This window comes from Sciurus carolinensis, chromosome 8, assembly GCF_902686445.1.
Source record: "Sciurus carolinensis chromosome 8, mSciCar1.2, whole genome shotgun sequence".
NCBI classification, from domain to species: domain Eukaryota; kingdom Metazoa; phylum Chordata; class Mammalia; order Rodentia; family Sciuridae; genus Sciurus; species Sciurus carolinensis.
The window spans coordinates 135,196,900-135,219,404 of record NC_062220.1 but is presented as its reverse complement, the minus strand read 5'-3'; the positions used below and the strand labels follow the sequence as shown (position 1 = coordinate 135,219,404).

At 43.2% G+C, this 22,505-nt stretch overlaps 1 protein-coding gene across 3 annotated transcripts in view; it reads right to left on the bottom strand.

The window, feature by feature from the left end:
• The window catches only part of Fbxo21 (F-box protein 21), a 40,318-nt gene extending 19,580 nt beyond the window's left edge, over positions 1 to 20,738 (bottom strand). For 2 of the 3 annotated variants that reach the window (XM_047559907.1, XM_047559908.1), the window contains exons 1-8: positions 20,473 to 20,736; positions 19,576 to 19,711; positions 17,412 to 17,506; positions 9,799 to 9,920; positions 7,253 to 7,399; positions 6,815 to 6,951; positions 5,209 to 5,345; positions 669 to 848 (exon numbers count right to left, since the gene is read on the bottom strand). In XM_047559907.1, coding sequence (XP_047415863.1) covers positions 669 to 848; positions 5,209 to 5,345; positions 6,815 to 6,951; positions 7,253 to 7,399; positions 9,799 to 9,920; positions 17,412 to 17,506; positions 19,576 to 19,711; positions 20,473 to 20,711 — 1,193 coding nt within the window. In that variant the 5' untranslated portion in view covers positions 20,712 to 20,736. Of the gene's footprint in view, positions 1 to 668; positions 849 to 5,208; positions 5,346 to 6,814; positions 6,952 to 7,252; positions 7,400 to 9,798; positions 9,921 to 17,411; positions 17,507 to 19,575; positions 19,712 to 20,472 lie in introns of all 3 variants that reach the window. The other variant, XM_047559909.1, reaches the window with a different exon arrangement.
• Positions 20,739 to 22,505: the final 1,767 nt, after the last annotated feature.

Sequence of the window (22,505 nt, the reverse complement as noted above, 5' to 3'; positions counted from 1 at the left end):
AGGGTGAACCCTAATGAAACTGGATTTGAAGTGATAATGATGTGTCACAGTAGGCTACCACTTGTCACAAATGTCTACTGTGGTGAGGATGTGGACAGTGAAGAAGGCCAGGCATGCATGGAACAGGAGTCCTAAGGGAACCCTCTACAGTCTGCTCAATTTTGCTGGTCAACCTAAAGCTGCTTTAAAAATTTTAATTCTATTTAAAAAAAAAAATTGTTATCAGGCAGAAAACTATTATTATTAGCATACAACCGACAACTATTTTCCCAGCATTAATTTGCTTGGACTCAGAGCAAGACAGTTTCATACTTTTGCTTCACTGTTTAAGTGATAAATCATAAAACACCTGGACAGGAGAACATCCTGCCTCTGAAAAATGATCCTTTCCAGTCTAGACATTCTTGCTTGTGAAGAACACTCTCAGTATTTACAAGGAGAGTGTATCCAAGTCCACTGCAAAGATCTCAAAGAAAAGTCACTTAGCACATCTTGACTGTGTACAGCATTGTCATGGGAACCAGTTATTTTCCACAGGGGGGCAGACAGTTGTTGACACTGCATCTACTGCTTTGCTGTATCACAGGTGAGTTCACTGAATGCAATTCTCTGCTAAGACAGACAAACCTCTCAAGACAGACATTCTGCTACGTATCAGAAAACCTTACCGCTTCCCCAGGCTTAACAGGTTTCCCACCATTCGCTGCAACACCTTCTTGACGTTGACCACCCCGTAGAGCGCTGCAGTCACGTGCTGCCCGATCAGATATTCACATTCTTTCACTGTCAGCTGCTTGCCTTTCCCAAAAGCATCTATGTAGATGTAGTCAAAGATGTCCAGGGTGGCCCTATCAGAAGAGGCAAATACCGGATGAGCTGAACAATAAGTCTCTACAATAAGTTGCTCAAATCAGAGGTCAAAGGTTAAAACAGTACCCTCGCCATGACAATAGCAACACCTTGTCCACAGTTTAAAACCTGACCTTTTATGCAAGCTCACCTGCGTCCAACCACAGTCCTCTGGCATTTAAGAGACATCATGGACGCATGCTGTCTAACAGAGCTTTTTATTACAATTAATCCAAGAATCAAGATGACGGACATCAATCGGAGGTCAGCTGAGAAAGATGGAGGGCGGCTGAGGCAGTCTGCTCACAGATCAGCAGCAGCTAACCCTCTGGGGACGCTGGGCCCTTGAGGATCTGAGGAAAGTTATGGCACCTCACTCCAGAAGGATACAGTCTCCATTCTGTGCACCTTGGTTTCCAGCGGGGAGCCTGGCACTGGACCACAAAGAGCTGTGCCCCTGTACACTAGGGCTGCCCTTCGTTCAGTGGCAAGCAAGGGTCACATGATACAAGTTCTCACGGCACCACCAAGTATGCCATGAGGGCTTATGGAATGATTTAGGTGGCTCTCTGCCCAAGGGACAGTTGTGATTCCTTTGAACAACTGTTTCCTTTTGGTCTTATGCCCACTGCAAAGCACATAGCAAATTTTCTTTTTGGCTGCTAAAAAGCCCAGTCAGATTTCTTCCTTTGAATTATGTTTGTAGCCCACTTTTAGCAAAGACTTAAGACATATATAAATGTTCTACAAATAAGGACCTCTTCAACTCTCTATGGGGCCAGAACTTCCTAAGGACAAGCACATAAAGTTTGAAGGCCAAGATCATTTATGAGCATGAATACAAAAAATCCTGGACAAAATATGAGCAAATTAAATGCAGCAATGTATTTTAAAAACATGTTAAATTAGATGTACCCCAAGAATGACAGGAGAGTCGAACATTAAAAAAAATATATCTATTTCTGGGGCTAGGGTGTAACTTGGTGGCAGAGCAAGTGCTTAGCATGTGCAATGCCCCTAGTTCAAGCCCCAGACCAAACCAAACGAACCCCGATTACTGAACATACAGAACAAGAGAAAAACTGTGAGATCACATGGGTAGTTAGAAAAGAAATTTTGAAAAAAAACTAATACCTAGATATTAATAAAACTCTTGGCAAATTAGGAATCTGGAAGGTAGCTTTGATAGTCCTAATGAATGATAATGCTTCAAACATAAGGCTTGATGGTGACATTTGAAAAGCATTCCACTGAAAGTCATACCCAAGGCAAGGGTGCCTGATATCAACTGTCTCATCAATTTTGGACAAAAAGATCTAGCCCACAGAGTAAGGTAACAAAAAGAAACAAATATATAAGGCTAGAAAAAAGAAATCTGTTACTATTCACAGATACTACGATTAACAACACTGAAAAAAATCAAGTTGACGAACTGCTCAGGCTAACGATTTATTCAGCAAATGTGTGTATCAGACCTATATCTAAATTATCAGCTACATCCCTGTATACCATCAATACTCAGAAAAGTAATAATTACCACTTGAAATAGCAACAAAAATTTAAGGTACCCACCAATAAACCTGCAGAAATATTAGTTAGCTTGAAAAAAAGGACAAAATCTCTCTAGGAGCACTAATGAGGACCCAGGTAAACGGACAGGACCATTTCCTAGACAGAAAGACTCAACAGTGAATATTGCAATATTCCCCACACTGATCTGGAAATCCAATCAAAAGCAGTCAATGGTCCCCATCAATATCCATGCAGAATTTTTCTGTGGAACCTGATGAATCAGCATGGAAGAGGGAAAGCTAAGAACTGCCAAGGCAGATCTGCGGAGCTCAGTGGGGCTCTCATATTACCAGGTATCAGGGCTAATTATAAAGTCCAATAACTGAGATAATATGATCTTGGTGCAGGGACAGAGAAAAGAGAGTGGGAAGAGTCCAGACAAGGACAGGGAGGGACACAGCCCAGCTGCTAGGTAAGAGCTACGTGCTCTCCTAGTCTCGTCCCTGAGGGCCGAGTCCTTCACCGGCCTTCATGTTTGTTTCTGCTCCCTAAGTTTTCTTCTTTGAAAGACAAGTTCTCACTATGTTGCCCAGGCTGGGCCCAAACTTCTGGGCTCAAGTGATTCTCCCAGCTTAACCTCTGCAGGAGCTGGAACAAAAGGCTGCCTGGGAGTATTAACAAAGTATCGCATTATTTATTTGCATTATAATATATGTTCACTGTAGCCATGAAGGAAAAATGACACTGTCACACACACAATGTGTGCCGTAAGTTACTATGGTAAAGAACATGGTGATCAATTTCAAGACACTTTATATCATACAAAACCATGGTGAGTTACTACATAAGCACTTAAGAAAATTTTAGAGAAACATGAGAAGATTGGGTTATACAGGGAAAAGGAACGAGTTGAAAAATTATTTTTCTCATTTAAAATAATGGAAAGTGGATATCCACTCTGCCAGTACTCCCCTGCCCCCGCCCCTGCTCCCTTTGGTACTGAGGACTGAGCCCAGAGCATTCTATTGCTGAGCTCCATTCCCAGACCTTTTTGTTTTTCATTCTGAGACAAGGTCACCTCAAATTGGCCAGGCTAGCCTTGAACTGGAGATCCTCCTGCCTCAGGCTCCTGATGTGTTAGGATTACAGGTGAATGCCTCTGTGCCCAGCTCACCCAGTACACTTTTAGGAATACTATTTGCAAAACAAAGTGGAAAACAAGGGAGGTGTGTATAGTTATCTAAGGAAACAAACACATAATGAACCAACAATCTACGTAGAGGTAAACACTTTTAAACAGTCTGGTAGTTACTTCTGGGAAGCAGAGGTGGGAAAAAGGGATCAGGAAGAATATGTAGAAGGTTTCAACCACACATATAATGTTTTACTTCTTCATTAACTAGGAGATAGGCAGCGCAGAGAGACAAATTATACTTCTTTCTATAGAGCACCAGAGACTGCACTAGGTGGGTAAAGGACCGTGCGATCTTTCATCCTCCAAGTCACTCTATGAAAAAGTGAACCCATTTTACAGAGAAAGAAACTGAGAATCAGAGGAAACCAAGGTTTGAACTCCATCTGATGTCAAACCTCAAGTATTTTCTATTAAACTGTTCTAAGTAGTTCACCTAAGGCTATCACAATTAATTTTTAGGAAGCAGTTACAAAGAATATGAGACAGAAAAAGAGCTTTTTTAACTTTTTCCACTAAATGGAAAGACATTTCTTTCTTTTTTGGGAGGACTGAGGACTGAACACAGACAGGGGCGCTTAACCATTAAGCCACATCCACAGTCCTTTTTATATTTTATTTAGACAAAAGGTTTCACTAAGTTGCTTAGGACCTCGTTAAGTTGCTGAGGCTGGCTTCTGAACTGATGATCCTCCTGCCTCAGCCTCCCAAGCCACTGGGACTTAGGCACATAACAATGCACCTGGTAAGAAGATATTTCTACCTATATGATGAACTTCCCTCCCTCCCTTCCACTCCCTTCCTTCCTTCCTTCCAGTATGGTGCTGAGAATTGAACATAGGGTCTTGCACATGTTATGCAAGCACTCTACCACTAAGCTATGTCCCCAGGCCTTTGTTATTTATTTATTTATTTATTTATTTATTTATTTATTTTTGCGGTGCTAGGGATTGAACTCAGGGCCTTGTGCTTGTGAGGCAAGCACTCTACCAACTGAGCTATCTCCCCAGCCCCCACTTTTTTATTTCTTATTTTGAGACATGGTCTCACTAAGTTACGGAGGCTGGTCTTGAAACTAATGATTCTCCTTCTTCCACCTTCTGAGTTGCTAGGGATACTGGCATGTGCCACCACATCTGGCTTGAACTGTTTCTTGCAGAAAAGCTAGACTATAACTGAAACAGAGATTTCTGACTGATAAGACACTAGATTTAAAAGAACAAAACAGAACTCATTAGCCAGGTTTCTCTCTCTCTCTCAAGCTTGGGCACACATGCAGGAAGAAAAGGGAGATTTATGGAAGGAAGGAAAGTAAGAATTTCTTTAAGAATGCTTTGATCTGATCTACTTTGGAACAAAGGGACCTTTGGAACCACAAGACCTTGAAGTCCTAGTCTTTTTTATTTTAATTAAACTTTTTGAGATAAACGTAGATTTAACATGTAGGTACAAGAAATACAGAGTACCCTCTACCCAATTGCTCCTGATGGTAATAACTTGCATAACTACAGTACAATGTCACAAGTAGAATAGTGACACTGATACCGTCAGGACACAAAACAGTCCCACCACTGGCCTGTCCTATTTATAACCTCTGTTTGGTGACACTTAATTTAACCACGAAGCCAGGTTTCCTCTCAGCACCAACCACTTACCCTTCTGCGCCTTGGCACCACCTTAATAAGAAGTGACTTGGGAAGTTGACAGGCTCCAAGGGAACTCCCAACTGCCGAGCAATTGTCAAATAGAGCAGAGACATGCTGATTGGGATTCCTGTTCTACGGATCAAAACCTACAGGAGAAAAAATGCTTTTGAGGCGCACATTCTCATTCACTCAACGAATATTCTTATTAGACACCTATTGAGCATCAGGCATGATGCTAGGTTTTGAAGCTTAAGCAGATATTTTATTTATTTAGAGCATAGGCCAACAAATTATGACCCATGGGTCAAAAGCAGTCCATCAACTACTTTTGTACAGCTGGCATAAAAGAGTTTTTGTATTTTTCGAGAGTACCATTTTGTGACATGAAATTCAATGTGAACATCCATATATAAAATTTTGTTGGGACGCAGCCACATTTTTCTGTTTTTGGGTCAGCTGTGCCCACCTTTGCACCGTAAGAGCAGTCCTGAGGAGTCACGAGAGACACCACACGGTCTACAAAACCAAAATAACATACTGCCTGGCCCTGTGCAGGAAGCTGACGGACCCATGAGCTAGGTCTTCAGTCTTCCAAAAAGACTTCCAAAAAACATTTCAAGGAAAAGTGTGTAAGTGTGACGATGTAAGATGAAAGCAGCAGCCGGAGCAGAGAAGAGACGTGAAAATGGAGCCAAGCAGGAAGCAAGTAAGTATCAAAGGTGCCAAGCCTGGCCCGCTGGGCCACAGGTCTCCTCCAGACTTGCTGGGGACCACTGCAAGAAAGCCCTGCTCAGGTTCGCAGGTTAGTGTTCACAGGGCACAGATGGACCAAATGAGTCAGAGAAATACCTACTTCTACTAGCAAATTTATCTCAAGGGTTTGCATGCAAAGGACATTCCACAGAAAACTCTTGTGACTGAGGAAAAATGGGCATTCAGAAATGGAAAAGACAGCACTTGCCCTCAACAAATGGACAATCTACCAGAAATGAGCTTAAAATGTACACACACACACACACATGCACACACACACACACACAGATTCTTCTCTTGGTATTGGTGGGGAACTGATTCCAGGACTGCCCAAGAGTACTGAAACCTATGGATGCTCAAATCCTGATATAAAGTGGCACAGTATTTGCAAATAACCTATGCACACCTTCTTGCATACTTTAAACTATCTCTAGATGATTTAAAATACCTAATTTATACAAATGGTATGTGCTTGCATTGGTGGTTTTTTTTTTTTTTTTTTTTTTTTTTTTGTACTGGGGATTGAACTCAGAGGCACTTAACCACATCCCCAGTCCTATTTTGTATTTTATTTAGAGACAGGGTCTCACTGAGTTGCTAGGCACCTCACTAAATTGCTGAGGCTGGCTTTGAACTTGCAATCCTCCTGCTCAGCTTCCTGAGCTGCTGGGATGACAGGCATGTGAGACTGCACCTGGCAACAGCTGCCCTGTTTCGGTGGTAACGACACGGAAAGGTCTGTGTGTGTTCAGTACAGATGCAATCATTATTTTTTTGTAATATTTTGTTAAACATGTGGATGCGGTGGAATCCACAGATATGGAGGGTCAACGGTATTTTTCTTTACTATATCCATATTTACCTGGTGCATGTACAAGTTGAGAGCATTATAATAATCCATTCGGTTCCCCTTGAACTTCAGCTGGTCATAAAGGACATAATTCATGGCATCCAGCACCTGGCTCTGAAGCTCTATTTCCATTATCATGGAGGAGTCACCTGAAACACAGAGATATGCTCTGGGACACAAGCACAAATGAGGTTGCTACTAATGCCCCCACACAACATGTGACTGGCAATGGCTTAACAAGCAAGTGCTGCCAAGCTAAGGGGCAGAAAGGAGGATGGATCTACAGTCTTTGACTTTATCCAGGTAAACAAGAAGTCCTGTCATTATCGCTTTTTTTTGTTTCATAATGGGACCGCCTCACTGAATTTACTAAGTAACCAACCAACTCCCCTAGGTTTTTGGGTTTTTTTTTTTTTTGCAAATACAGCTGGACCCAAAGCAATTCCACACCTGCCTTGAAGGCCAAGCTGGGATGGCGGCTGTTTATGCCCCGGAGGGTTTTGCAAACAAGCTCCACAATGCTGTCAATCTGGGCCTGGATGTCTTTGAGGCTGATGTCTGAGAGCGGGTTGCAGTACTGGTCAATATACACGGCACCTGGAGATGATCAAGAATCGTGGGATCAATATTCTTTTCTCCCTTATTCTTAGCAGCTTGTCGTTGGGCCCCAGACACCCTGGGCCCCAGCTTTTCTCACCGCCCCACCACCCAGTAAGTGTCTTAACTTGGGTGAGCCTTGCTGCTAACACACTGAGAAGGAAGAACAGATATTTCACAATGAAGGAGCCTGTATTTCACTATTCTTGTTTTTTAATAAACAAAACTTCTCTGAGAGGTATGGACTCAAAATTGTGTGATATATGGCACATTCCTATATTCCATTACAAGAGAAAACCGATGTCATAAAGGAGAGCTCTTTAAGCTACCTCTCTCTCCTGCTCTTATAGGTTCAAAATACAACAACTTCAGAACCTTAATGGTGTAAGACAGTTTCTTTATTAAAAATAATAATAAAAATGAAAGTCCTCAATGACAGGACATTTGAATAAATTCTACTTCCCAAGGATGAAGAGTAAATGGATTTTGTAGATGACTCTACCTTCAAATTAAACAGCAATGCTCAGAGAAGCTGCTGCTGAAAACCTGTACATAGCACACCAGAGACCCTGCCTCTTGAAAACCAGCACTCTTCAGAGTCTTAGGCAATCTTTTCACCTGACACCAAAGGGCTATCGTCATTAGGTTACAGGACATTTTCACTTGGGAGCCTGGGAGTCATCTTCAATTCAAGAGACCCCACAACAGTTAGGATCCTGACAACCCCACCAACATTCTGAGGAACAGAGCACTGAACGGTCAAGAGACCGAGGCTGCAGTTCTGGGTGCACCAGCAGGGTCTGGCTCCCTGCGTGGCTGAAGCCCACGCTGCGCTCCTCTGGAGTCTGCCCAGCCTAGTGCTGACTCCTTCGCCTCTTCAGTGGCATCAGACAGCCATCAGCACCAAGCGCCAGAGCCCTGGCACAGGCGTCCATTCGTTGGGTTAGGTGAAATTCTCTGATGGCTTCCAATGCCTACAGCAGTGATTTGGATGGGTGATTTGAAAAGAGTAACTTTATATATGGAAAATGAAAAGCAAGTATTTGTTTTTAAACATAAACTTCAGAAAATAAGTCTTGTTATGCTATTGTTAATTGTGAAATGAACAGAAGACAGGACTCCCAACTTCCGTGTGTGTATGAGAGGATCCCAAGGGTGGTGAGCATTATTTTATTTCAATCAACTAAAATAGATTCTTCATTTCTTCTGGATGGTACTAGACTTTCAGACAATCAACAAGCACCTACTCTAGGTATTGTTTATAGCACAAAGAAACTTAGTGACTAGTTAAAGAAACAAAATGTATACATTTCAAACAGAAAGGCTGTTTGAATATTAAATACCACCACAGCTGGTGAACTCTGCAAGCCATCAGTTGAAACTGGATGGAAGTGAGACATGAGCTGAGCCTAGAGAGCATGATAAGGAAGGAGGATGCCACAAATGAGGAAGTGGAGCCACAGTGTACAGGTAGGACCCGGATGGAGCACGTGGAACATTCTGGAAAGCAACGAACTAGAAAGGTTTGGGAGGAAGGGGCTGTGGAGGACACTGACAGCAAGCAGAGATTTACAAAAGCAAGGTGGCTTCCCCATGGCAGGTTCCACGGAGTGGGGGACGGTGGAGTCCAGGGTTGGATTGGGCTGCGTGTGTTGGCTGACTCGAGGGCAGGAGTGGGTGGAGCTCAGGAGAGCAAGAATTCCTTAGAAAGCTGCTGCTGGGAGAGGCAGCGCAGGAGAGCAGGAAGGGAGACATGACTATTTGAAAGGGGAAAAAACCAACACCTGAGTAAGTCACTGGGAGCAGGGAAAGAAATGTATTCATAACCACAATTTTTGGGAGCGTTTGTGTAACACTCTAGGAATTAAAATAGTTAAAAAAAAACTGAAGTCACATTTTGTTCCTGCAGGACTACTTAAGAACACAAAGTCACTCCCTGCCCCCACAGAGCCTGCCCACCCAACCCTTTCTCCTCGCTCTCATCATGGACCAGCAGACGCAGATGCACAGGAACATTCTGTCCTCATTAACTCCGACCAGAGGTTAAGGAATTGCTCAAGGTTACACAGAGACAAAATCAGATACATTTATTTCTGACTTGGAAATGATGCTTTAAAGCTTAGAACAACAAGGAATTCATCTCATCAGCTGAAACATCGCTGGGAACCAAAGATGCATCTTCAGAAACTCCCTCTCAGCTGACAGCTGGAGAGATTAACAAACCTTACCTCTAAGTTCAGCACTGCCCACCACACTGGTCAGACCACAACCCAACCGCCACCAGCTCTCGGTTGGGTGCCTTTCCCATTCTTTACCACAAAGCAGTTCCCACTCCTGCTCTTAAAAAGAACTCAGCTACCTGTGAAAGACCACTGTGCACAAGCACGGGAAAGACCCACCTTCGAGATATGATTCATAGTCGTCAGGCTGCTGAAGAAAAGCCTTGAGATTATTTAAAATCTTCTGTTGCCGTAGGTAGTAAAGAATTTTTTTGGCGTAGTATTTCCAGGTCAAAGCTTTTCTGGAAAACAAGTAACAATCAAGTCAATAAGAGTCAAGATTTTGAAACTTTCAGTCACTTAGTTTCTGCTTCACACTAATCGCATCAGGTGGCCTACTGTAACAAGAGAACCAGAACTGCTTCATCATCTTTTTTGGAACTGGGGACTGAAGCCAGAGGTGCTCTAAGACTGAGCCACGTCCTCAGCCCTTAAAAAGAACTTTTTATTTTGGGACAGGGTCTTGCTAAGTTGCTGAGGCTGGCCCCAGACTTGTGATCCTTTTGCCTCAGTCTCCAGAATTGCTGGATTGCTGGCGTGCGCCACTGTGCCTGGCTGGTTCTTGCTCACCGTAGGCCTTACTGCTACGGAGGCAGACAGCGTGCTTAGGGTTTTGCACGTGTAATGCGACACTCAAGCCCTTGTGCGTGGAACCTTACGTGGGGGGAGGGGAGGCTTCAGATTTACTTGCCTGCATCTTTGATAAAAGGAAATGAAAGATCAGCTCCAGAAGTGAACTGAGCTGCTGCGCGTTTCAAGAGACAGGAGGGCATCGGGAGTCCACGCTGGTTCCTGCACCTGCCTCAGGGTGCTCAGGCGGCCGGTTTTCCCTCCCATGCTCACAGTCAAGCAAGTTCATCCAAGCCCAGTTTCAGACAAGATCCACACTGACCTCCCCATTTTATCTTTCAGAACTTGGACTTGCATACCCAACTGCCATTCCACTTCCCACTTGGACAGCTGGGGAGTACCTTAAACCTTCTTTCCTCCCAAAGTCACCCTCGTCTCACACTGCCAGCTCTGCCACTCCAGCGAGGCTGACAAGCTGAGAGGTCCAGGACTCCTCGCTCCCTCTCGGAATGCCTTTGGGTCTCTGAAACATACATGCAACATGTAAACACTGCCCACTAACTCACGGAAGCCACCACCGCCCTGTCTGTCACAGCTGTAACCTCCTGACTCCTGCTTCACACCCTCCCCATCGATCCTCAGCCAGGCAGCCAGGATGGAGTACCCCAGTTCCAACATTCAGCGACACTGCCGTAATCCTCCCGTGGCTTCCCACCTTGCACCTCCTGATCAGGACCCAAAAGGTCCCTTTAACTCTCACCCCATGACCTCTCGGGCCTCAGTCCTGCCCCCTCCCACTCAGTGCAGCCACCAGATCTCACTGGCTCCCTGCTGTTCCTTCAGCTCTGTGCCTGGCTGTGCTCACCTTATGCTCTCCACTCAGTTCTCAGACTTTCTCTTAGATTTCCATTCAAATGTCACTTTGAGTAAGGCCACCCCTCTCCAGATCCCCAGACTGGCATTTCTCTAAAGCATTCTGCATTTTCTAAGGTAATAAATATCTTACCTATTTTCTTAGAGCCTTTCCCCCCACTACAGGAGACACTCCACGAGGCAGGTTTTTGGGGGGTGGGGTGGATTCCACTGCTGCGCCCTCAGTGCACGGAGCGGTTCTGATGCGCAGCAGATTCTAAGTAACTTGATAAATGAATGAAATCCTTCACTGGCTCTTCCAGGTGTATACAGGGATTACAAGACGTGGGTGAGTGGCAGGGACTGACTTATCTGCTTGACTTCATGAAGGAATGAAGGGCTTGGCAATCTTCAGGGAGGTCAACGACAATCACTGAGGCAAACTCTCCTGATCTCTACTCAGGCCAACAGACACAATTTTGCAACTTACCCCATAAGCCTTCCCTAGTGCCCCTCCAGCCCCAATAACAATCACATCCCATACCTCTATGCTCTTTCTTCACTTCCTTCTATTTCTCTACAGTATAACCACCAAATGTGCATCCCCAAACATTCTAGGCTGTTCTAAGGTCCTTAAAATCTCTTAATCTATAGGACCTCCCTTCAATCTCTTTTCCCCCTTGTACTATTTTTTTAATCAATCATTTTATTTTTATTTTCTGGTACTGAGGATTGAACCCAGGGGTGCTTAACCACTGAGCCACATCCCCAGTCTTTTTATTTTTGAGACAGGGTCTTACTAAGTTGCTTAGGGCCTCACTAAATTGCTGAGGCTGGCTCTGAACTTGTGATCCTCCTGTTTCAGCTCCTGAGTTGCTGAGATTTCAGGAGCATGCCACTGTGCCTAACTCCCCTTCATTTTACTTGTTGAAGAAACAGCGTTGTTTGACCTGGAGCTTCCCAGTCTGGAGTTTCCTGACTGCATCCCCATCATGCAGTGTAAAATCTCTTTCGAATTTCTTGTCGGATTCAGAAGCCAATCACTTGACAAGATGCCTTTCCAGGAAGCAGTGTGGCTCTGCTCAGGAGGTGGTCCGGCTTAGCTGCTTCTCTGCAATGTCAGCAGCCACTGTGACAGGATGCCGTCTGCTAGTTCCTTAGAGGTTACAATGTAGTGATATTCTAACTGAACCACCCCTTCTTCACTTATTGGATAGAAAACATCTACAAAGAAAACTTCACCTCCTATTTGGTCCTCCAATGGTACAGGATACAGGAAAGGCAGGGAAAACATTCATATCATTCCTTTTATTCATAATTTTTCAAACTAATGATCTGAGTTTCTATTATTCTCCAAAGGTGGCTGATAAGTTGTTATTTTTAAATATTATGACAAACTCATGGAGCTAAACACATCTGTCTCAATCCACGTCTGCACTGATGCTCAAATCATCACACCTTTGGTCCATGGAAGCATCTTCATTTTTTGCCACAAACACTTGTGCTGTGAAGAACTGTTGGTTGTTTTGCTACTTGGTTCCAGGCTTCGAAGATGCTTGAGGCTCATCTTTTGCATTTCCTGCACTGGACCTACAATCAACCATTTCTCCAAAAACTCACTTTCAGTAGGAAATGGTATCTAAAGCTCGCCATCTGAATACCAGGGAAAATCATTTCTACTGGGTTGGTTATCATTTTTAGAACTTTTCAGTGAACAGAGCTAGTATGCTTAATGACTGTACGCACACACACACACCTACATATATCTACATATTTAAGTATAAAATACTTCATGAGTTCATCCTGACACTACTAATTCAAATTTAGAAGTACACGGCATTGACCTCTTTCTATCATTTTTATTCCAGAATTCGGCTTCTCCAGAATTCCAGATGACAGAATTAGAATGATTATTATGTAATTATTCACTTACTTTATTGCATACCTCTATACATACACACCATGCTCAGAGTAACAGGACCAATATTCTCATCACTTTTACGAGTGCAAACAGCTGCCTGTTCTACACATCCTTCCCCTGTCGCTGTCCATCGTTTTTCTACACAGCTGCACAGAACTGTACACTGTCAGGGCCTGTGCCTGGATGCACACAAACTTCATCCCCCATGACCCTCATTTGGATTTAATTCCACAGCGTATATTTAATGCTCACCCCCAGGTCTATGTCAGCATATCTGTTTTGTTTTGTTGGTTTTAAGTGTGTGAAGCTCGTTTTCAGGAAGGGCCTAAAAGTCTCTGGCTTCCTCCAAGTTGGTAAGTTTGCAGCCTTTATATCTGGAAGGCAGTCGGGCTGGCATAAAAAAAACCTCAGTTGACATTTTTTGATTTCCTTTCCCTTGTAAATGACTTCACCATTTTTATTTTATTTTTTTTGCTTGGATAACCACAGGACTGTCTTTAAATCCAGTGATTTGGGGGCTGGGTGCAGTGGCACAAGCCTGTAATCCCAGAAGCTCAGGAGGCTGAGGCAGGACTGTGAGTTCAAATCCAGAGCCAGCCCCAGCAACTTAGTGAGGCCCTAAGCAACACTGCAAGACCCTGTCTCTAAAAATAATAATGAAAAAATCCAGTAATTTTAGTAAACTATATCTTAGTATTAGTCATTCTGGGTCAGTTTTCTCAGCTTAGTATATACTTTTTTAAAATGTAGTTTCAAATCTTTATTGCAGGATGTACTCTTTCTTTTCTTTTTTGGTGTCAGGGACTGCAACCAGGGGCACTTATCCACTGAGCCACATCCTCGACCCTTTTTTTATGTTTTATTTTGAGACAGGGTCTCACTAAGTTCCTAAGGCTGGTTTTGAACTTGCAATCCTCCTGCTTTAGCCTCCTGAGGCTCTGGGATTATAGGTATGTGACACAGAACCCGGGAAGAGGTACGCATTCTGCTTTCATATCTTTTTATTGGTGAGATGTATTCTTTTTAAAGACCAAACAGAACACCATTAAATGCAAATTATTTTTCAAATAAACAGAAACTGGTAATTTGCAGAAAATATCTCCTTCCTCTCCTAAGCTTTCCATAACCAAACAACAAACAGTTTGCCAGGCAAGAATACAAACTGGGTTGGCCACAAAAACTGGCATCCCTGAACATTTTAACATGTAGAGTCCTCCCTGTCATTTAAAACTACCCTCTTTAAGGCTCAAAATGCACATCAGGCCAAGGGGTAACATTTATGAAAATCATTTCTAAAAAACCCATAATACATGTTTTTATTTGCTATGTATTTTTGGTCTCCCCCCCAACCTAATAAGTAAAAAGGCAAATAGCTTGATTGCTAGTTTGAAGTTTCCAAATTTTATTTAACATTTCTTTGAAGAGTGAGTATGAAGGCTTTTTACATGACTGTCAGCATATGGATTTGCTCTTCTGTGAATGTTATTCTCCTATACTTCGCATATTTTTCATTTTTTTGGAAATTCATAAGAATTATATTAACTTTATGACTTCTTTAGACATGCCGAAGTTTATCTTTTAGAACAAAATCATTTGTGTTCTTTCACTGCTTTAATATTATTGGTTGTGAATAAAGAGGTCTCCCTGAAAGTTTCCTATTTCATATTTTGTGATCATTTAAAATTTCAGTTGCTTAACCCTTTGGAATCTATTTTTATATATGATGTAGGTTTTACTTTGTTCCAGATGGATGTTCACCTATTAAACCATCTAACATTCTCTCAGAGTTTAAATATATTATCCATTGTTCTGGGATGTGTTTCTGAATTGTCCTTTGCCACTGATGGCCATAACTCGCCTATTTTTAAAGACCATTGTTTGGTACAAATAGTTTTGGAATATGATGTATTATCTCATGATGCATGATTCTAATTATCAGTTATTATTTTTTTGTAGTACTGGGGATTGAACCTAGGGTTTTGGACATGCCAGTAAGTACTCTACCACTGACCTAAGTTCTTCCCAACCTCCATTATTTAAATTTTTTTTTTTTTTTTTTTTTAAATTTGTGGTCCTTCTTCTGAACTTACTCATGTGTACATATTTCAAGACATTATTATTAACTGAAAAAACAAAGAGCTCCCCATCTCAAAACCCTGTTTGGAGCCTAATTAGAATGGTACTAGGTTTAAATAATAATTTGAGAGCTAGCATTTTTGTGATAGTAAATCTTTTCAAACTTAAGGATATGCTCTTAGTTTCAATAACACTCTGTAGTCTGACTCTAGGATCCCATTCCCAAGAATCTATGGTTTATTATTCTTCACTGTGACATAAAAAGAAAGTGGTTGCTTACTAAGAGAGAAATGGTTAAGTAAACTACGGTATAAACTACAAAATAATAGTAGCCATTAAGAGTAAATTTGATATTATATCAGTTGATTGAAAAGAGCTTTCCCTAAGGTAATGCTGAGTGAGGAAAAAGACATGATCCCAATTTTATGAAATAGTGATTCCCCTTTTCCTTACCCATATTTATCACCATCTATTAGCATGAAAGAGCACAACACAGGCTGTTATCAAGAAGTAGGGGGCCCAGGTGTGGTAACGCACGCCTATAACTCCAGCAGCTCCGGAGGCTGAGGCAGGAGGATCACAAGTTCAAAGTCAGGCTCAGCAACTTAGCAAAACCCTATCTCAATGTGTTAAGCACCCCGGGCTCAATTCCTGGTATTAAAAAAAAAAGAAAAAAAAGTAGTACAGGAGTAGGAACAAGAAGGCCAATGTGAAAGGAGAAAGAAGTAGAAACAACACAAATTAGGAAAAAAAAAGTCTGCAATAAACGTCTTACTAAACCAATAAAGTACATGAGAGCACATCTATGTATTTAAAAGTGTATATATATATATATATATATATATATATATATAAAAACGTGTGTGTGCGTGTGTGTGTAAAAAACACAAGTCAGTTTTTATTTTTAAGGCTGCATAATACTATTAGATCATACTTCAATTCATTTATAGATAAACCAAAATAGAAACAGGAAAATGACCTCTGCATCTGAACTCATCCAAGGCCTAGAATAGTGACACATCTTACCTCTCCTTCTTCCACTGATAGAGATTTACCTCTTCTAAATCTCCTTAAAAACAGAAACCTTTTATGCCTTGCTTGTGAGATATTTCTTTTTTTTTTTTGCAGTGTTGGGGATTGAACCCAGGGCCTCGTGCTTGCAAGGCAAGCACTCTACCAACTGAGCTATATCCCCAGCCCGCTTGTGAGATATTTCACAATGATTTCTCATAAGGAAGATGCTAAACTAACACCCTTATCTTCCATCACAAGTAAAGCCTTCTCAGATTTTTAGAGCAGAAAATCTTTTCTACCACCAAGTTAAGCAGGAAGCCAAGTCATCTTTCAGGTAAACTAGAAATTAATCTTCACAGCAGAAAAGATAAAGCCTAAAACATTCTAAACAACCACCAAGAAATAAGGAATCCTTATTCAGGAGAAAAAGTAACTTTCTGCTGACTGAGAGGAAAAAAAGAAAGGCTCAACTTAATAGCTACTTGATCTGATGTTCAAGATCAAGGTAAGATTCTTACCAAAATTCAGGTATCATAAATATTTTTTTTAAAGCATCCATTACATCAAGACATGCCTAAGGGGTTATTTTAAAAAAACAAAAATTCAGTTCATGATACGAAAATTTGGTAGTGGTAGATGGAAAGGTGAGGAAGGAAGGATAATTTATGTTACCAAAAGGTTTCACATTGACATAATAAATACAAGTGTCTAGAGCACAGTACTTGACCTGTGGTAGAGCTAAAACTTCTGTTTTCTTTCCCAAAGGATTTTTGCAAGGCTTCTGTACACAGTTGTCCCTTGGTGTCTGTGGTGGAATGGTTCTAGGAACTCCCCTTGGACACCAAACTCTGCAGATGCTCAACTCCCTTATGTAAAATGCTACAGTGTTTGAACTAGAAACTGAGCATGTCCTCTGTACACTTTCAATCATCTGTGAGTTACTTATACTACCTAATACAGTGTAACTGCTTTGAAAATAGCTGTTATATTGTTTCGGGAACAATGACATGAAAAAACAAGTTTGTATAAGTTCAGTATAGACAAAATTTTCTCCCAGGTATTTCTGATCCAAGACTGGTTGAATCCATGGACATGGAACTCGTGGATACAGACAGCTGACAGCACATCAGTTGTCTGGATGTATTGATCTCGTATTCATAGAATTTTTCAAAACTATAACTATGGCAAGACAAGAAAAACCTGGAAACATATAGTCCAAGGTTTGGCCACATACAAATTATAGTAATTTAAGTACTACTAAAACAAACCTAAAAAAATCTCTGTGAAAGTTATGGCTTACCGTCCTTCCATATTTAGAATGCACACCAGTTCATCCTCAAAAAATATCTCTGGTCCCTCAAGGTTTTCAATGTCACTGAAGCCATTACAAGGAACCTATGAAGAAGACATACAAAAGTAGGCCTCAATTATGAGTATTAATGCTGCTGTCACTCACGCAAATCTGAGTTGCATACACAGATACCCACTTCTACAGACAGTGGTAACAGTTATTCTACACTACCTCAAACTACCTGTCAGGGGTAGAAAGTAACATGGAAAGCAGCCATAATTTATTCATATCGCCATGTGACTTGTTAATTAATTACATCTTCAAACTGTAAATTGCTGAAACTGAATTCTAATGTGAAGAAAAACAGCTCTTAAGGCCTAGAACTACAAAACCTTATAATCCACAACAAGCACGTCATGCAGTCTACGTTGTACACAACTATGGGAGGAGGCCCGAGCCATCAAAAGCTTGGTGGAGTAGGTGCTCCTTTAACCAGCTGGCTATGTTTTCTCCTCTGGAATCGGAGGTGGTAGAATAATGAGCTTTAAGATCCTCACAAAAACATGCTATGACTTCTTTCACTTTTCTTTTTTTCTTAGATGTTGATGGACCTTTACTTTATTCATTCCATTTATATGTGGTGCTGAGAATTGAACCCAGTGCCTCACACATGCTAGGCAAGCGCTCTACCACTGAGCCACAACCCTAGCCCTCACTTTTCTTTTTGAAGGTAGCCAGGATGTTTCAGGGCGAACTGTGCGCACATCGGGCACAGAGGAACACAAGAGTCCTGAGCCAAAGCAATCACCCACCCACAGATCAATCTTAAGTATGCTCCTGCTGTGTTCAAAGTCCTTGACATACTTCTAATTAAGTAGTGGTACAGAGAAAAAGAGATAAGAGAGCTAAGAGATAAAAAAAGGACAATCCATCATTATTAGACAAAGGCTCAGAATGTTAAAAATGTACATAAAACCAGTTGGACTAGAAGCAGAGGTTGGAAACTAGTAACCCAGCACTAACTGCATCAAACATGTCTGGTTAGGTAAACATATCTAAACCAGTATTCACCATTTGTGATTATGAATTAGCCAAGGTAATTTCTCCAAAGCAGAACATAAATTCTACTCATTATAACATTCACAAACATTTATAGAAATGAATTATACTCAGGGAAAGTCAATATTTATTACCCAAATGGAAGTAAGTCCAAATTAGTTCAAAGTTCAAAATTTTCCCTTTCAAAACCTGAGATGTCTTGGAAACATTTTGAATGTATATACTCCATTAGCAGTAACTAAAATTAGAATATCAGAAGTAATCTTCAGTAAATAATCATCAATAAACATAAGTAAGATCAGCTCTACTTATAAACCACCCCCAATCAGAAGTGAAAATTTAACAGTTTGATGAATTAAAAATATCAGACTTTCAAAGTTTTCCAGAGTTGCAAAAAGTTAAGAATCAGGAATGGATTCAGAAACTTCCATGAGACATTTTGGGGAAGGGAAAAATACAAAACAACAACACACCCCAAAAAAACAAAAAACTATGCATTTCAGCACTTAAAAAAAAAAGGAAAGAAAACGAAAACTTCTCAGGGATACTGAATCCAAGTCGATTTTATTTAGGGGAGCAACAACTCTGATTTACTCGTAGGTTTTAATCCTGTTACCTACAAATAATGCAGTTTGCTACCGGGTTGAACTTGCAAAGCCAGAGGGAAGAACCACATTAATTCTGTCAACCCTTCTGGGAAGACAACTGGGGAAAATTTAATGGTGCTCAATCATTGACGATTCCCCAAATCATGTGGAGGTTGCAAAAAAATATACATTTAACCTACTTGAAGAGAAACAGTGCTGATCTGGATTCCCTCCACTATGTGATGCCGGCCCTCCCTCCACCCCCATTCTCTTTCTGGCTTTAGAAAAGTAAAGCTGGCAGGGACAAATGGCTTCGTGTTGTTGGATGGGAGGGAAAGGACACAATGACTCTTGCAGTCATGGAAGTGAGTAAGGGATTGTGAGAGCCCTGAAAAGGGAGATATCAACAAGAGCTGGATGAGCTAATGCCTACAAACCCAGACACACACACACACACACACACACACACACACACACACACAACCACTGCCAGGCGAACGCTTAGCGCTCCATCAACAGATCCTTACGTGCTCTGAAAAGAACCTCTTTGAGAACGAGGCTACAATCTTCCGGGCTTCTAACCCAGCTTTTTGCCGAACTTTATATTCCTCCAACCAATTGACGTAGTCGGTGGGGCTGTAGTGTTTCATAAGGGAAGGCCACCTACAAGGAGAGAAACACCCCCTCAGCTTAGCAGAGACTCCAAGGCGGCCTGCAAAACAGACTGGCACTAGGTCTGGTGGGCAGAGGGGCTCTGGCCCTGGACCTAGTTCAAGTCTACACCCGGCGTCCACGCACTCGCCCAAATGGTGTGACCTTGGCGTGGAGGCTGAGGCCGTGTCTCCACTTCCCCGTCTCTAAATCGAGGACAGTCCTAGCAACCCCGGTGATACATGATGACAATGACAGTTCGCACGGACCGTGCGCCTCCTAAGCGCCGGGCCCTGCGTGCTGAGTGCTTCCCGTACAGCATCTCATTTAATGAGCACGCTGCGAGGTCGCGCTGAGGCTGCCCACCCTTCGAGGTCGAGGAACCGGGGAAGCCGACACCCCCGCAAGGTCATGCGGGGGGCAGGCAGGGCCGGCGGGGATCCCGGGTCCGGCCCGGGATGCTGCGCCCGCTGGGTCGCCGCATCAGCCCTGTAAACATTTCGCCGCGTCGGGCACAAAAGAAGCGCGCTCGGCGGCGCGGCTGCCAGCGCTGCGGCCGCCGCCATCCTCGGCCGCGGGCCGGCCCGCCGGGCGCCCGGGCGCGCCGCGCGGCCCCCGAGGTGGTCACGGCGGGGCCCGCGGGCCGGCGGCCTGGAGGCCTTTGTCTGCGGGCCGCGGGAAGCGTCCGGGGGTGCGGTCCGCGCGGCGGGGGGCGGCGGCCGCGGCCCGCAGGCCGGCCCGGGGCGCGGCGGGGGCGCGGGCGGCGGGCTCACCTCACCCGGAACTGCTCCTTCCACACCTTCCCGCTGCTCTGGCACACCTCGCGCAGCCGCCGGCAGGTGCTGGAGACGCGGCCGATGTCGGCGGCCGACAGCGAGCCGCTGCACAGGATGTACTCCAGCACCTCGCCCGGCAGGCTGACCAGGCAGCTGAGGCCCGCCGCCTCGGGCGCGGCCTCCTCCGCCAGCGCCGGCACCACCTCCATCGCGCTGTCGACCGCTGCCGCCGCCATCTTGTCCGCGTACCTGGGGCCGCGGCGCGCGCGCGCTGGGACGCCCGCTTCGCCCCGCCCACCCGGCTCGGGGGCGGGGCCACCCCGGCCACGCCCCTTCTGGAGCCGCACCCCCTCCGCCCGGGACTGCGAAGGGGGAAGGCCAGACTCGGCTCTGGGCTTGGGAGCGGGCGTTTCCTCCAGCCAAGACAGCAGTAGCATCGATATTGTAGAATTAATTATGTTTTTAAATTGAGAAAAAAAGTTATAAATACTCTCATGTGTGCCCAGAGCTTCCCCCAAACCTTAGGAACTAGGTTTCTTCCCAAATTACAGACGAGGAAACAGGTTCATGAGGTGAGAGATCTTGCATAGGGTCCCTTGTCCTAGTTCCAGTCCAGAGTCGCTGGATTGCGCTCTGACCCAGATGATGTAATGATACCAAGCAGCAGTCCCGATTGGGTAGTGGGCCACGCATTTTGCTTGTTTTTCAAGGACTCTTCCCTATGATAGTGGAGGGTGGTAATCATAGCCCCCAGATTTATGTCCTGCTTTTAGGCAAATGGGTACTGAATTCATGCCCATTTTACCCATATATGGTCTAGACAAGGGAAACAGGGCTCCTAAGGATGGTAGTCACAGGGGCCAAAAACCTCGAACTTTGGGGTTTTTTTTGTTTTATTTTTGTTGTTGTTGTTTTTTATTGTTTGTTATATTTAGTTATACATAAGAGCAGAATGCATTTTGATTCATTGTACACAAATGTAGTACAACTTTTCATTTCTCTGTTTGTACACAATATAGAGTCACATCATTCATGTAATCATACAGGTATATAGGGTAATGATGTTTGTCTCATTCCACCATCTTTCCTTCCCCCCTGCTCCCTCCCCTCCCCTCATTTCCCTCTACACAAACCAATGTTCCTCCATTCTTCCCTTGCACTTCCCCTGCCCCCCACATTATGTATCAGCATCCACTTATCAGAGAAAACATTCGGCCTTTGGTGTTTTGGGATTGGTTTATTTCACTTAGCATGATATCCTCCAGCTTCATCCATTTACCTGCAAAATGCCCTAATTTTATTCTTCTTTATGGCTGAGTAATATTCCATTGTGTATATATACCACAGTTTCTTTATCCATTCATCTATTGAAGGGCATCTAGGTTGGTTGCACAATCTAGCTATTGTGTATTGTGCTGCTATAAACATTGATGTGGCTGCGTTATTGTAGTATGCTGATTTTAAGTCCTTTGCGTATAAACTAAGGAGTGGGATAACTGGGTCAAATGGTGGATCCATTCCAAGTTTTCTGAGCAATCTCCATACTGCTTTCCAGAGTGGCTGCACCAATTTGCAACACCACCAGCAATGTTTGAGTGTGCCTTTTCCCCCACATCCTCGCCAACACCTGTTGTTGCTTGTATACTTGATAACAGTCATTGTAATTGGAATGAGATGAAATCTGAGGGTAGTTTTGATTTGCATTTCTCTAATTACTAGAGATGTTGAAAGGACTTGAACTTTTAAAATAGGATTTACCACCCAGGTGTGGGTGGGTATTTTCAATACCTGCATCTTTTTTTTTTTTTTTTTTAAACTCAGTTCAGTTCAGTGCAAGCCCGGTGCTGTGTACCTTAGGGATACAGAGGTGAGAAAAAACAGAGCCCTTGTGTCTCAAGAACTCAAATTCCACTGTTGTCAGTACATAGAGGCCATGGAGAAGTGCTCCCCTCACCTGGAAATCAGGATGTACTGAGAGAGTTGAACTAGAAATCTGAGTCACAGTGGATGGTGTTAAGCCATCCATAGCT